Source organism: Apteryx rowi, unplaced genomic scaffold (assembly GCF_003343035.1).
Source record: "Apteryx rowi isolate R43461 unplaced genomic scaffold, aptRow1 scaffold_33, whole genome shotgun sequence".
Classification (NCBI taxonomy): Eukaryota; Metazoa; Chordata; class Aves; order Apterygiformes; family Apterygidae; genus Apteryx; species Apteryx rowi.
Genome location: NW_020449752.1, coordinates 3,599,504 through 3,614,627, shown reverse-complemented (window position 1 = coordinate 3,614,627; position 15,124 = coordinate 3,599,504). Strand labels below are relative to the sequence as shown.

Below are 15,124 nucleotides of genomic sequence, written 5' to 3'. Positions count from 1 at the left end.
TTTGAAAACGACGGGGAACGGCTAGTTTCTTTGGAAGGAGAGTCAGCAAACCCTGCATCTGCGAGCGTAAGAAAGCACTTGACATCTTTGACTCGAGCTGGCTTTTTGTCTGTCTCGCATTATTGCACTTACCGCTCCTTTCTGGCAGGGACTGGACTCCAGTCTCACGCTCCTCGCCGGGAGCCCTGCCTGCGAAAGGCGTGAAGGAGAGGGGCCGCACTATGGTTTAAATGCAACGTTTTAATCGTCCCTTTTTCTTCTTCTTTTYTTTTTTCCCTCTCTCTCTCTGCGTGCTCCGACTGAATTGTATTTACCGTTTTCTCCCCTTAATTTTGCCTGTGACTGGAAAACGCATTAATAAAAAAATCTGTGGGAAGAGACGGAAATTCAGTGAGTCAGGCTAAAGTCGCTCCAGCCAAAAGAAAAAAAAATGCAAAAAACATACTAAACTAAACTGTGGGATGACACACAGAGCTCGGTAATACAGTCGGGGGTGCAAGGCAAGGTCTCCATTGGACTGGCTGCGCTAGCGACAAACAAGAGCTGACAGAGGTAGCTATTGTTCTGCCCCTTCTTATCTAAATGGAGCAAATATCCTGTATGTAAAATATATATATTTTGATCAAGAAGGCAGGACCAGTGGAGACGAAAGTTTCCTCCTCGAGTGACTTCACTTCCCAAAATTAGCAGAAAAAAACGTTTCATCCGGTTAACTGTCTCTTTTTCGCTCTGCTGCAACAGCCAAAGTTAAAAAAAGAGAGACAGAGCGAGAGAGAGGGAGGGAGAGAGAGGAGAGAGGGGGTAAAGGCGGAAAAGTAAGATCACTGGAAGGACAGCAAAGTGAAAGAGAGAGAAGGATAAAAACTTCAGGAGGCTTCGGTTGCAGGCTAAACCGGGTCAATGTGTGGAATATTGCTGGCAGCGGCTGGAAGTTTTTCTAGATGGACGGCACTATTAAGGTAAGCGGGGCAGGAGGGGCCGGCAGCCCGCGGCCGGGGGCGCCGGGGCGCGGGTCCGGCTCCGTCCCGGCGCGGCCGCCCTCTCCTCCTCCTCCTCCTCCTCCTTCTCCTCCTCCGCCGCCGCCGCCTCCTGGCGGGGGACCTCTCCCCTCGCCCTGCCGCCGCTCGGCGCCCGCCGAGGGGCTCGGGCTGGGCGGGGGGCGGCCCGGCGGGTGCCGGGGGGCCGCCGCGGCGGGGAGGCACTGACAGCTCCGGCCCCGCGGCGCCGCGGCGGGGGGCCGGCTCGGGCCGGCGGCGAGCGCAGCGCGGAGGCGCCCGGGGCGCCGGTGGCTCCGAGCCGGCCCCAGATGTGAGCCCCCGGCGCTTAGATGTCAGCCGGCTCTGATTTCCTCGCCTGAAACGCAGCGCCGCTTCTGATGGTCGCCCGTGCGTTTCCTCTAGCAGTTTTTGGGGGGAGAGCGAGGGACGGGGCGGTTTGGAGGAGAACCACCACCCCAGCTCGGGACGAGGCAGGGGGAAGGGGAAGCAAAGAGTGTGGCAAAAAACCACGAACCTCTGGTGGCCTTGAGCAAGCGAGGACTCTGTTGTGACTTGGAGAATGGTTCCCCCTCCTTTTCCCCCGTCAAACTGACTAGTCCTTACGCCTTTGCAAGGATAAAGTAAGCCTTGTCCAAGCCCCTTGAGGTGGCTCACGCTATTTCTCAAAGCCTAGGCAGCAGAGGCTTGGCTTTCTTGCTTTTGGGGACCCTTGTGCAATTCTTACRGGCTCTTCTTGAGGGAGCGCTATAGCACAGAAGCAGCTCGAACAGTCCAGCCTTGAAGCGAGAGACGCTGTGGGTGTGTTTGGGTTGGAGGATTTCGAAAGATGCCTATCGCCTGGGTGGGGTGTTGATCTCTTAAAAGTCTTTTTTTCTTTTTTTTTTTTCTTTTTGCTGACCTGGGGAGAAAGAAGCTGTAGACTGGCAGGAACTGAAACTTTCTCCCTTAGATTGCAGTTTGTGACAAGTGCACTGTTTGGAAGGGCCTCCAAAAAGGGGAGGGCAGGGGGAGGAGATGGGCAAGAAGAAAAAATGAAAAGAGGAAAGAAAGTGGGAATGAAAGGGGGAAAGTCAGAAGAGAGAGAAAGCAGGAGTGTGTAAAGTACAAAATTTGGGAGGCATGGCAGGAATAAGACACGTCTCCCCTATCACCTCCTCAGTTCTGTAGCAAAAGTAACCCAGGCCTCATTCAGGATATGCTTAGTGCACCACAACCTTCTTTGATTTGTGGAGCCCTAAATGTTGTATAGTGAAAGTGCAGAAATTTCYCATCTGTACATTTGCTGCAGTGCACACACAGACCTGCTTTTCTTTGCAGGCCACAAGCCCCCTGCACCATCCTCTGAAAGCTGCTGCAGTATTCACACRTAGCTCAGGGTGCCTACGGGGAGCTCCTCCTCTCCCCACTCTCCCTATGTTGCAAAGTATTATTGCTGCTCCCCCTTCCCCCCCCCGATTTGGAGATGAGGAACTGCAACACAGCAACCAGGCCTACAGTCACGTTGGGCAGGCTGTGGCAAAAGGAGGAACTCTCACCCGCATTGCAGGTCACTACCCTGGCTCCTGGATCTGCCCGCTCACTGCTTTGCAGGCTTTGGTTGTTTTCCCGCTTCTCTTGTAATCCAGAAATAATTTTGCTGTTTGAGCTAAGAGACATGGGATCTGGATACCTGGGAGTCTCATCTTGGGTTCCCTTACTGAGAAATTCCAGGATCATAAGCAAGCTGCTGCAGGTCCCCATGTCCCRTTTACCTCCTTCTATAATTTACCCTTTTCTGTAATGTGCATTTAGATCACTGGTTGAAAGCTTCTCCTGCAGTGCCCTCAGGATTATATAAGGTTTCTTGCAAATTTTCTTGTTGGGGAGAAAAAGAGCAGGTTCCCAATCAGTCTTAGCCCTGTGCGTTGACAAATCTGCTGCAGTTTACCACTAAAAGGAAAGGGCTAGGCCACCTTGCTTGGTTTGTCTTAGGTGAAGGGCAATGGGAGAGGATGTGGCTTGAGATGCTTAAATGTTTTTAATGTGCTGAGCTCTATATATAACCTGTGCTTCAGGGTAGTTCAGGTTTTATAAACTCTAGGACATGCTAAAGCAAACCTGTACTGTATCCAGGGGAAAGCAGTTTAAAAGCAATCTTACCCCTGGATCTGTTTGCCTGAAGTTTGTATGTGTTGTTCTCTCTCAAAGCTGTGCATTGGGATTGGGAAATAATACAGCAGAAAGATACACAGAGGTGATTGCAGAGCAAAAAAAAAAAAAAAGTAGAGAAAATGACTCATGGTCGAGCAGCACCTCCCTCCAGAAACTCAGAAACATACCTGCCTTTAGAGAAGATAAGTGCTATGCAGCTCAGAGTAGAAGTGGGAGCGGGGTACCTCTTCCAGGTGATGGTCTTCTTTGAGAACAAGCATAGAACWGTTTTCTGCTCTGTCTTTTTGAGCAATTTAAATAACACAAGTGACTGTTCTTTCAGGTCCTATGCAAAATTATTCCACAGGCTAATTGTTTTAATTGAGTAAAAGAATTTTAATTGCACACTAGCCTGCTGCAGCAGGGAAATACGCTTTAAAATTCAGAGTCCAGTCGGAGTCCGGTCTACTATAAAAATATCTCCCTTCATCCTGCAGTCCCCAATATTGGGCTTGTACCTTCCTCTTTATCTTATTATGCCGTTCAGAAAGAGTTCTGACAACAGACTCTCTGATGGCTGGCTTTGCTGACCTGGAATAATTTAACCGTAAACCTGCCTAAATGCAGGGTAACTTCGTAGGTAAGGGGTAGTTCTTCTGCAGCCTTGAGCTGTCCTAAGGGCTCACGGTTGCGTGCTGCTGCAATACTGGGGAAAGGGAGCATGGTCAGAGCACAGACATGGTCAATATGATCCTGGGCTACATTTTCTTCCTCTGTGGACATTGCGTGCGAATGTAAATTGAAGTTGTCGTCACAGTTCTTTAACACAGAGCTCAGGGAATGCATAAATAGAATTATCATAGGATCAGCACAGGACTTTAAGACATTTTTTGCTATCATGCACTGACTTATGTCACATGCGGTATTGCTGAACCAAAGCATCAGGGCTAGAATGCATCTTCTTTTCTTCACAGATGATTGTTTATCTTGAGTGAATATAAATTAATTACTGAGGTGTTGGGTAGCAATTTTTGTTGCATTCTTCAAATAATCTATTTAATACCTAATTTGGGGGTTGGATTGGCTGATTTGAAAAGTGACCTCTAGAAAAATGTTCTAAGGTCTTTTATGGAGAAAGAAGTACTGCAAATCTTTATCTTTATTAATTCATTTCCGTATTTTCTTCATATTCTGTGAACAACCCTTGCAGAAGATGACTGGGAGCCAATGAAACTGCTGATGGCTTGTGTTTGGACTAATTTTAAATAATCTGTAACATTTCTGCTTTGTGCATCCAGATACTTCAGTTCATATCTTATTTGGACTAACATCCTGCTTTGGCTTAATTCATATTGTGTTTTGGGGGTTTTGGTTTTTATTGCCTCAAATTAAATCAAAACAGGGTACCTCTAATGTCAACAAGATGCCCATGCATGGGCTTCTTTCCAGTAACACATGGTGTGGCTTCAAACTGGTTTAATCGTTTCAGTTCCACCTTACATGTGGACAAGACATAATTAAAGTAAATACGCTTGCTAAAACCTGACTGTTAGTAAAAAAGCATATTGGATGTGACTGTTGCTTTTATTCTGTGAAAACATGTAGATATGGATGGGCATAAGAGAGAGTAAGACCATTTAAAGGACATACGATGGAAGTTCTGCATTACCCAAGTAGATGACAACCATGCATGCCTCTTTCTCTTTCCACGAGAAGACAGCTTGTATGTTGGTGTTGCTAATAGCAAAGGGTGGGGTAGGGTTTGTATTGCAATCACTGTTTCTTGTCATTTGTGAACTGCAGGCGTTTGCTCTTGTCCTGAAACTTGGCCATCAAGATCTCCAACTAAGAACATGTTTCCTTTTTGAGCAAGTTTGAATCTCTGTTTGGCCATTTTTAAACTGCCCTGACTTTGGCCCTTTAGAGATGTCCTTTCCTGGCAAAAAGGCATTGACTCCTAGGGCAAGAATCTTAACTGAAAAAATTGCATAGATGTTTGTTTGCTGGAGTCTTTCTATGTTGCTGTCCCTCAAAAGCAGTTTTGAACAAAACCATCTGAAATTTCCGAGGCATAAATTCCTTGTTCCTTGATGCCTCAGTCCACATTTAGGTGTCACACCTGTGGATGCTGGAGAACAGCTTTCTAATATACAATGGCACAAACCTGTTAGGAACATTTTGTAATTGGGATATTTTCATAATGCTACTTATTTTGCTGCTTCATTTTCCCTCAAAGATGTGTATGCAAATGAGTGCCTTTTGCCGTAGCACGAACTTATGATCATGCCTTAGTGCTGGGTGCTGTCGACTCCAGGTATTTGGCACTAGCTCCCATTTGCTACACAAGTAAAACACGGGGAAAGAGTCTTTGCAGAATAGGTAAGAACTGAGTAGCTCTGCCTCTCTGTACTAGAATTTTTCCTGGTATAGGAAGGAAAAGTGGTCTGAAACAAACCTAATACACAACATACAGCACAACTGCTTAGATTTTAGGCACTTGGGGTTTCATTCGGAGGCTTTAAGGAGGTGCTGAGAGCCTTTTATAGCTTCTCTCCACCACTGTGGATTTTACCCTAACAGGATGTGGTCAATTTGAGTAGTAGCATGCATGTCTTGAGGATTTCATGCTTTTGTTTTAGTTATTTGTTTTAATTCTGTGATGCTCCTACTGTAAGATGAGGGAAAGGTCCAGCTTCTATCAGTCCCTGCAGCATATATTCTAAGGAAAGTTTTGCTGGAGTCTTGATGTATAAAAGTAGAATTATTCATTGGAATATTATGAGAAAGGTACAGAAATCAAGAGAAGCAAAGAGTGAGATTACACTTCAAAGTGTGGTCTTAGATGATATGCTGATAAGGTGAGGTATGCGCCTAAGGTGAGAATGGCCTTTATAGCAATTTTTGCAGAAACCAGAATATACTCTCTTCAGGTCTCTCCTTCCTGTCTTTACAGAAGGCTTTCCTCTTGATTTCAGTTCATGTTGTCTTTGAAAGATCAAGGCCACAAACATATGAACACAGAACCTTATACTGTGGGGTATCTTTCATTCTCTTCCCCTTAAAACATCAGCATGTGAAGTATTTCTACAGCACCACATAGATTGCCTTTGAAAAATGAAAGTTTGTCGTTTCTGCTTGAGTTTACTTGACCACTTATTGAAAGACCCTGTGTCCCATCTCAGTGCAAACATGCACAAGCAGGAAAATTAAAGGAGCCAAGGGAGCCTTAACATGAGGTTTCCAGACACCTGTGGGTTTGCTAGACACCTAGCACTCCAGGAGCATGGTGTTAGTACCAGAGCGTGCATGGATGTGTGGCTGGCCTTGCCCAGAAGAGATGGGTCTAAAACATCAAGCTTAGTTCTGCAACTTGGTTTGAAGCCAACTTTTCCTCCAAATGTAAAATTCTCTTTAGATCGTTTGTTCTGAGTTGAACAACTGCTCTGCTTCCAGTGTCTGTGTCTGCCGCTCTCATGCACGTGTGAACATGAGCACTCAATGAATATATGTAGCGTTGGCATGTAAAAAGAACTGATTTGGAGCACATTTCTCGGGTTATAAGAAGTCTCGTTGTACTTCCATGGGTGATGCCTAAGAACACCTTCTGAGTGAACAAACAGTTTCTTACAAGGCTGTTAGTGCGTATTTATAGGTGTTTTTGAAAATGCAGACTAAAATATCACAATGCAAATGTGGTTTTCTGCCTGCTTCTGGAAATAATCTGCCTGATTGCGGGCCCAGGTCTTTGCTAACCTGCACGCATGCTGTGTCATCATAGACGCTAGGCGGTCAGGGTGCACATCAAGGTARTTTATTGTCAGCCTGAATTGTGCAGGTATAAGCAGCAATGTATGTTCTAGGACAACGCATAATCTAGTCTACTGAGTTCAAAATATCAAAGTCTCCAAAATGTTAATGCAACTACTACTTATTTTCTTTCTTCCTCTCATTACCCAGGCCACATAATTACTGATGCGTATCTACCCGGCTAGTAACACTGATCTAGAAACCTGCCTCTTGTAGTAAAGCCACAAACGTTACCTCCCTCCTCCCCCACCCCCGCTACCAAAAAGATTTTCCTTTAGCTGTAAGGCAGCGACCCAAACAAAAGGGATACATCTTGCTGTATGTTACTGCTGAAGCCGGTTAGGTTTGTCCTGATGAACCTTTTGCTTCTCTAGTGACAAACGGTACCAAAGGCAAAACTTCGAAAAAATAACCTGGCAGGAACCATCAGTATTTGATACCAGCGACACATTAATATATTTAATTCTGATTTGTTTCCATCTTTTGAAGTCAGAGCCCTAAAAATAGGCATATAAGTGCATATTTGTGTAACTAAGTAAGCAGCTTGATTTGCAAAGGTACTGGCAGCCTGTAACTCCTACTAGTTTTTGAAGGTAACTGCTCCCTTTGAAAACCAAGCCACTTTCTAGTGCTTATTTAAGTATTTCAATTCGGTATGTAAACATGTTGATTAAGATTTGCAAAGCTGGCTAAGGGGCATTGAATATACAACTCTGACTGGAAATAACTGGGAGAAATAAGGCTAAATCCCACAGGCATCTTTCAAAATCTCAGCCTTTGCTTCTCTTCAGCATTGGCATGATGCAGTAAAGAGAAGGACCCTGGTTCTTCATGCGTATCAAGCATTCTTTTCCCATTTTTTTCTAAAATGCAGTTCAGAAACACAGCTCAATAGAGCCTCTGACATTAAACACCATGGATATAGCTAAGCCTACTGGTTTATTTACATACGTCTTGATCCAGTTCTTTCAGCACAGATGAACCTGGAGCTCAAGCAACAACAGGGCTGTAAAAGAACAAGGGACATTAAAAAAAAAAAAAAAGTGTAAAAACCCCCCAAACCTGACCAAGCTGCAGTCCCAGGAATTGAACTTTAGCCTGTTGGCCCACGCTTGTCAATCATGCAGAGGGAGTGAAAATAACATAACGGGCAGGAGAGCCTTTAATTAGTCATTTGCTGATTTCCCACTCAGCAAAAAACTGCCATTCTTAACTAATGCTGGTTTTGATCTGAGGGAAGGAGATAAATCAGCAAGAATACGTTTTTTTTAAGTTGGCTGATGAGTGAAAAAAAGAAACTGGAGTCGAGTATGGTGGTCTCAGTGGAAGGTGTGGTGAGTTCTGGAAACCGACTTTTGTATGATGAGAAAATTCTTATGCGAACGTTTTTTATAGTACCTTTCTTTTTAAAAAGTGGATAAGCAAGAGATTTAAAAAGGTTAAAATACCATGTTTATAGCTAGCAGCAGAGTTTGGCTCTCTGGTTTCTTCTGAATAGCTCTTCTTGTTGTTCCAAGCTTGATTGACTTATAACTGCATCTGAACCAACCTCACATCAGTTCCTTTTTATCAGCCAAAGTGAGACTTCCTGTGCTCCACAGTCTGGTTTCCTGATGTGTTTCCTTTTTCCTTTTAACAGAACAAAGGAAACTGTAACTCCTCCACTGCTCCTGTTCCAAATCTCCTTGGGACTTCATATAACGCTAGCCTCGAACATTTGCCTTTTATTTTTTCTGCCTAGGCTCTGAGTCAGGCTGCCTAGAGTGATAGTGCCCTCTTCATATCTAATTGAGTTTTGCATTGCCAACTGCAGAGAGGCAAGAACTGTGCTGTTGAAATGCAGTCACATTTAGAGTAGTGGGCTGCAGCCATGCTCTAGACCACCCAAGTAAGGCAGAAAAGGAATACTTTGGCCAAAGACTGCTTTCTAGTATACATACAGGGTTTTTAATGTTCTGGCAAAGGAAGCAAATAATCAGCTGTTGAGATCTCATTGATTTGCACAGGCTTTTTTCAGTGTGAAGATACTTGGTATTTGAACTTGGGACTGGAACTTAGTGTCTAAAATATGTAGGCCGCTGGCAGAAATGCTCCCCCAAATGGTTACACGTATACTGTACAAACGGCATCGCCCGAGGCCGCGCTGGACCTGGCAGCCCCGTGCGTACTGACAGGAACGAGTCTCCTGACAAACGACTACACCGAATGGTATTTGCTCTCTTCTCACTGCTCCTTTTTCCTTAGCTGCTCCAGCGCCGCGGTTCTCTTTCAGTCCTGCAAATCACATTAGGAACATACTGTGCATGTGAAAGGATCAATGCAAAATCCAAATTGTTCCATGCTGTAGGGAGCCTCTCCCTTGGGGAAGCGCTGTTTTTCCCCAGTTGCTGCACCCCACCCAGCTGACAAGCGTACTCTTTTACTGAGTGCCTTCATAATCTTGGCATGTCTGCTCCGATGCTCTACTCCTTATAAGAATCACAAGTCCACAGTGATTTAAATCTTACATGTTATTAGAGACACACGATCTCATGCATGGTTATGCTGTTTAATCACTTGTCTTCTTGTTCAGATAGAGAGGAATGTGACCTCGGATCAGGACCGAGGAGATGCCAATAAACCTGCTACTGAATGCAACTAAAGGCAGCCACGAAGGTATAGAGTTATATGTTAGCACAGAGATAAGTGCCAATATGGGCCTAATTCTGAGAAACACATACTGGATATCTGCAAGTTTCCACTGAAATCAGTACGATTTGCTCATGTTTGGAGTTTATCAGGATCAGACCTTTTCACGGAGAGGCAATTAGCACTGACACGGAAGGAAATGCACTGGAGTTCAGCTGTTAACTACAGTATCACAAAGCAGCTAGTTCATACGGGGCAGAAAGAGGCTGACCAGGCTGAATTTTCAAAACCAAAAGCCAGGGAGCTTCTGCTCTTGGACCCTCTTGTTCCAAACCACCAGAGTTCAGTAGGCTAAAATAGAGGGGGCAGGGGGGGAATTTGAAAGCTGCTCTGCACATTGCCCCTCTGCAAACCGGGGCAGACTGCATTTGCAAATTCAGCCTCTCCAGAGTAGGTGGCTTGGATCTGGGGTTCATTTATACAAACCAGGAACGGTAGGATATGGAATAGGATAAAAGCTTCTGGGCTTGGCCTGTTTTCTGTGTGTGTCTTAATGTTTGTGGTGTGTATTCTTGAAAGGGTAGCCAGGGACGGGCAGTGGTTAAAATAGACCGAAACAGCAGCGGCTTACTAAACCGCCCCAGCTAACAAGAAGGCGGAGCTGCCAAGGAGCCCTGCTGGCCCAGGCCTAACAGAGGAGCAGGACCTATGTCACTTTAAGCAAGGGGGAGAACAGACAGCATTGCCCTCCTATGGAATGGCCTTTTCGCAGGTTCCAGAGTACTGATTAGAAGTTTTCTCACATAATGTTAAAACCCTATGTCTTTACATTGAAAAGTGTCATTTTTCATCAAATAATTTTGGATTACCTCAGGAAAGTTAACAGAAAATTACATCCCTTCTGTAAAATCCAGGGGAAAATCAAGGAAGTTTAGCCTTTTCTGCTCTGTTCTGTTTATGGAACAATTTCTATACAGTCTAATTCAATTTCTATAAAAACTCCATTGATTTAATCCCTATTAAATTCTAAGGATTTGTCCATGAGGGTCATGTTGCAGATCAGCCTCTAGGATGGACTCCTGATTAGAACCAGAAGTTGTGACTCGTATGATTAATTCCTTGTATTATGGTTGTTGTCCCTAGAGGCTCCCACCAAGATGAAACATGGCACGTAGATGGAATAAGAGCCCATAATCAAAACAGGCAAAGAAAAAAAAAATGCTAGGAGATGAAATGTAGGAAGAAACCGGTCACTCAGCAAGTCAGCGTGAGAGCTAGAAACTGAGTCTTGGTGGCCATTCGCAAGTCCCTGGCATTAGAATTGCCCAGGGATTCTTGGACCCAAAACACCYTTGCACAAACCTGGAAAGGGAGGTTTTACCACTGGTACAAAGAAAAGTTACCAGAGCCAGAAATCAGTGATATGTGCACAAGTTCAAAAGCCAGATAGATTGCCATCTATAAATTGATCCCAAAGGACTGAAAGTTATATTGGGTAGTTATCACAGTTGCTGTGGGTGTCTTTGAGGCATACTGAGAATCTAGAGTACAGTCTGTGCAAGTCACGGTCCTTGAGAGATGAAGTGCTGCTGCAAGAATAATTTTTCTGATGATGACACTCCTAACCCAAACTTGCTGGCAAAATTCATGCAACGTGCGTGGTAATATCCTTCCTTAATTAGATCTAATATACACATGTATATCTTTCAACAGCACAAATATTTATATTTTGGTGGTATTTCTAAGAGTCATAAACTAATACATTTGACTTCATTAAAACCAATCAGACTTTAAAACAAGCATGCAGTGAAGTGATTTGCTAGATCAAGGCAAGAATTTTCAGTATCATTCTGCAAATATTACCAAAATTGTCCGTAATGGCTCCACTCTGACAAGAGAAAGAATGATCTTATGTTAAGTGAGGAACTGACGCACAGAGAAAACCAGTGTGTTTTATCAGGATCTGGGGTGGTTTTATTTTAACTTATTTCTTCTGAATCTCATTTTAGTGCCTTTTCTACCAGATAAATGTGCGTGCAAATGCGTGTGCGACAAGCTGCCTGAGTGGTGGTGAATTCCCTTGTGACACTAAGATTATACTTGAAATCCGAGACGTCTCTAGTAAGCTGAAGGGAAAGTGCTACCATTCCAATGGCACGTGGCCCAAACTCCAGCTCCTAACAGCCTAGCTGCAGATTGGGCGTCTGCTCAGAATCTTATAGCACACTGTTTTTGTGTTGTAAGCTTCCCTCTTCATTGCATAAGGAGGAAGACAAAGCAAGGACAGATCCAGGCTGAAAAGTGTTACTTTTTACTCACACACACATTCTAGAGGAAGATATGGATCGGGACTTTGTCATGCCAATGTCCCTTCTGGTCTTTTGTCTTCTGAAAAGCAACTCTGCCCTCCTCTCCTCCTCTTGACAAAGATACTGGGTCCTCTGGATTTTGAGTAATGCTTTATGGAAGGCTGTGTAAAAAATGTACCCAAGGTGGCACTTTTTTGGTAGGAAAAGGCTTTATCCGCCTTAACTCTGAGCCCCAATGAAGTCATGCTGGGACACACAGTTGCTGCATGTCAACATTAAAGACGAGACTGGTCTTTGTCCACTTTGCTGACTTCTGCAGGGCACCCCAAACCCAGCTTTGTGGTCAGGAGAATCCTATGCCTTCACAGCACTTGCAGAAGAGTGGGAAAAGGTTTTAGCGAATGGATAGAGTTCACCGCCTTCAGAAAGAGAGTGCATACCACTGAAGTTCAAGCTTGCTTGCAGTTAATCTTTCTGAATTCCTCTGGATTTACACCTCTGTATCTGAGAGCAGACATTTTCTGACTCTCTTAGAATATGGGGCAATCATTAACGGATGAAATAAGCTTGCAGTTCTCTGCTCTTCATTTTTGGTATTCTCATATGTCATCTCTATTTCAGGAAGGATGTAATTATGGGTGATCATTAGTGTTATGAATTATTTGTGTTATAGTAGTGCCTTGAGACCAGAGTGGTCTCTGTTGTGCTAAGCGCTGTATGTAACAAGAGATTCTTCTCTGAAATTCCTTAGAAGTGAAGAAAAGTTGAGGCACTTAATTTGAACTCCAGAGTGGAAGCAATTCTTGAGCTGAGTCCAGTCCTCTGTCAGACATGACCATGCTCTATAATCCCTTTCACAAACTCCTCAAGCCTTCTCTAAAGGATAGATAATTACTTTTTTCCACCAATGCTACTCCCCATTGAAAAAAAGTTATAAAACATCCCTATTCTGATGTTTAACTATTTTCTTCTGATTTTGAACTGACATGTATTCATGGCTGATTTATACCTGTTTTCTCTCCCGCCAGCACTGTCTACTAGCTTAAAGAGCACTTTTCCTTCCCTGATATTATGCTCGCAGTGTAGCTATAGACTACTGCCATACCATCGCTCAGCCTTTGTTCTGCCAGGATCAACAAAAATCTTCTAATCTCTTCCATAAGTCCCTTCTCCTGGTTATCCTGTCAGCCCTAGTCTGCACCTGCTCCAGTGCGAATTTGTCTCTTCCCAACAGGAGTGACCAGTGGCACACACTGTTCCTTGTGTCTGGCATTAATGCTTCATGCTGGGAGAATCCTCCCTGATGCAATTCTGGGACTGTGAGGCTTTTTTCTTTTTTTTTCTTTTTTCTGGTGAGTCAGAAAAATCTGTGAACACTTAATTCACTCCATTCTTTATCCTCAGCAGTGCCCAACCTGGTTCAGTTCATTCTTCTGCCACAGATTTCCCCTATGAGTTTAGGCAGGTCACTTCATCTCTCTGTGTCTCAGTTTCTCATCGGTACAAGTAAGCAAACGCTTTCTTTTCTCTCAACCTTGTCTGGCTGATTTGGAGTAGATGCTCTTAGGAGATAAGACTGACTTCGGTTCTATTCATGGGCAGCAGCTATAATGATCTCAGTGACGCTGTGGGCATATCTTGCAATGCAATATAATTAACAGAGAGAAACCCAATGGTTGTTGCCATTATACTCTTTATAAACATTCGACAGCCTTCTGCGGTATTCCTGAGACGGGCACAGCTAGCAACCTTTTGGGCCATGCACTCATTTGTAGCGCGGGTTTGTAGCATTGCAGCTGTGGCTGGTATGCGTGTTTTCCCTTAGATCAAAGACCATCACTAGCTGTGCAGAAGGAGTAAGAAGGGTGTGAAGTCCAAATGATTTTCCAGATCTGTTTGGTTCAGCGAGCGCCCTGTGCTGCCTGGTGAAGGAGTCCAGCTGAGTACGTGCATGTGCCTGTGAAGCCGCTCCATGGATTCATACACAGAGCACACACAGAGCTAAGATTTCAACTAGGCCTAAATACCAGATGGTTTCTTACATAAGCCAAACTTTTATGTGTTTTAAAATAACAGCAGCCACTATGCAGGCAGAGCCCTGTGCTGATTGTCTATTTCTTCCATTAATTTCTTGCCCTCTCTTTCATACTTTTGCAGCTTTAGTATTCATCGTTTCAAAACTAGCAGCTGCAGACCTACCCCCCAAAAATTAATTAATTAAAATAACCCTAAACCACAGAAACCCTGTCTTGTGAACAGCACTTTTCTCATCAAGCACTGCTCTGTGCCAGCCTGAAAAAGGAGAAGGAGGGGCAGGGGCTTAGCTGACGTGCCATGCAAACGTCTGGAGATGTGTATTGTGGAAGGTGACTGTATGCCAGCAGAGAGTCATAACATGCATGTAACTGAGGTCAATGTAGCAAGATCCAAAGGAGCAGAAAGGGACCTGGCTGTGGAAAGAAATCCCTGAGTCCTGACAGGCTGTCCTCCCAAATGCTGCCCAGGTCTTTCTTTACTTTCAGGTGCTCCAGAACTGGATCAGGCCCTTTTTCCTATTAAATCCAAGGGTTAGATCCCCTGCCCTTCCCTAACTCTCCCTCTCGCTGAGTTTGCTTTCTCTCCTATGCTCAGATTCCATTTTTTAAAGTCCTGGCATGGCTGCTATTATGGTTTAGAGCTGAGTGCCTCATAATCTTAGCTATGTTTGCTCCTTTGAAATGTACTGGTGCCATTTTCCACAGCTAACTGTGGTGCAAACATGACCCCCAAGAGGCACGGTGACTTTCTTTGTGGTGAAGCAGGGGTTGAGCCCATGCCTCTCAAATCCTAGGCTTTGCTCTTATGTCCAGCCTCCAGCCTGCTCACATCCTGCCTACTCCCTGCTGTGGACAAAGAGCTCCTCTGCTGGAATCAGCGCAGCTTCAGTGAAGTGCCACGACACCAGCAGCACCAGCTCCTTCCAGGTCCTGAGGGCTCAGCGCCGCAGAGACAGCCCTCGCTTGTTGAGACTGAGCCTCCACGCACAAAGGACCACCCTTGGGCTCCCCCACAAGCATTTGCATCACAGCTTCGAGGCGTCTTTCCAAACCCTCCTCTACCTTGCACATGCGCGCGTGCGCAGATACCCGAGTGCTCACAGACACTATTCTTCTCTACTTCTGTGAACTTAGGTCTTTAACAGAAAGCGGGTTGGTTTGTCTTTAACAGACTAGCAGGCCTGCCATGGCTTTAATTTCTGGTAGCAAGTTGAAA

The 15,124-nt window shown here is 44.7% G+C and overlaps 1 protein-coding gene across 4 annotated transcripts in view; it reads left to right on the top strand.

Moving 5' to 3' along the window:
* The window catches only part of FLI1 (Fli-1 proto-oncogene, ETS transcription factor), a 94,913-nt gene that overhangs the window by 12,742 nt on the left and 67,047 nt on the right, over positions 1-15,124 (top strand). Inside the window, exon 1 of one of the 4 annotated variants that reach the window (XM_026071735.1) lies at positions 679-959. The exons of 2 other annotated variants lie outside the window; for them this stretch is intronic. In XM_026071735.1, the coding sequence (XP_025927520.1) occupies positions 942-959 (18 nt within the window). In that variant the 5' untranslated portion in view covers positions 679-941. Of the gene's footprint in view, positions 1-678; positions 960-15,124 lie in introns of those variants that run through there. One more of the 4 variants, XM_026071737.1, reaches the window with a different exon arrangement.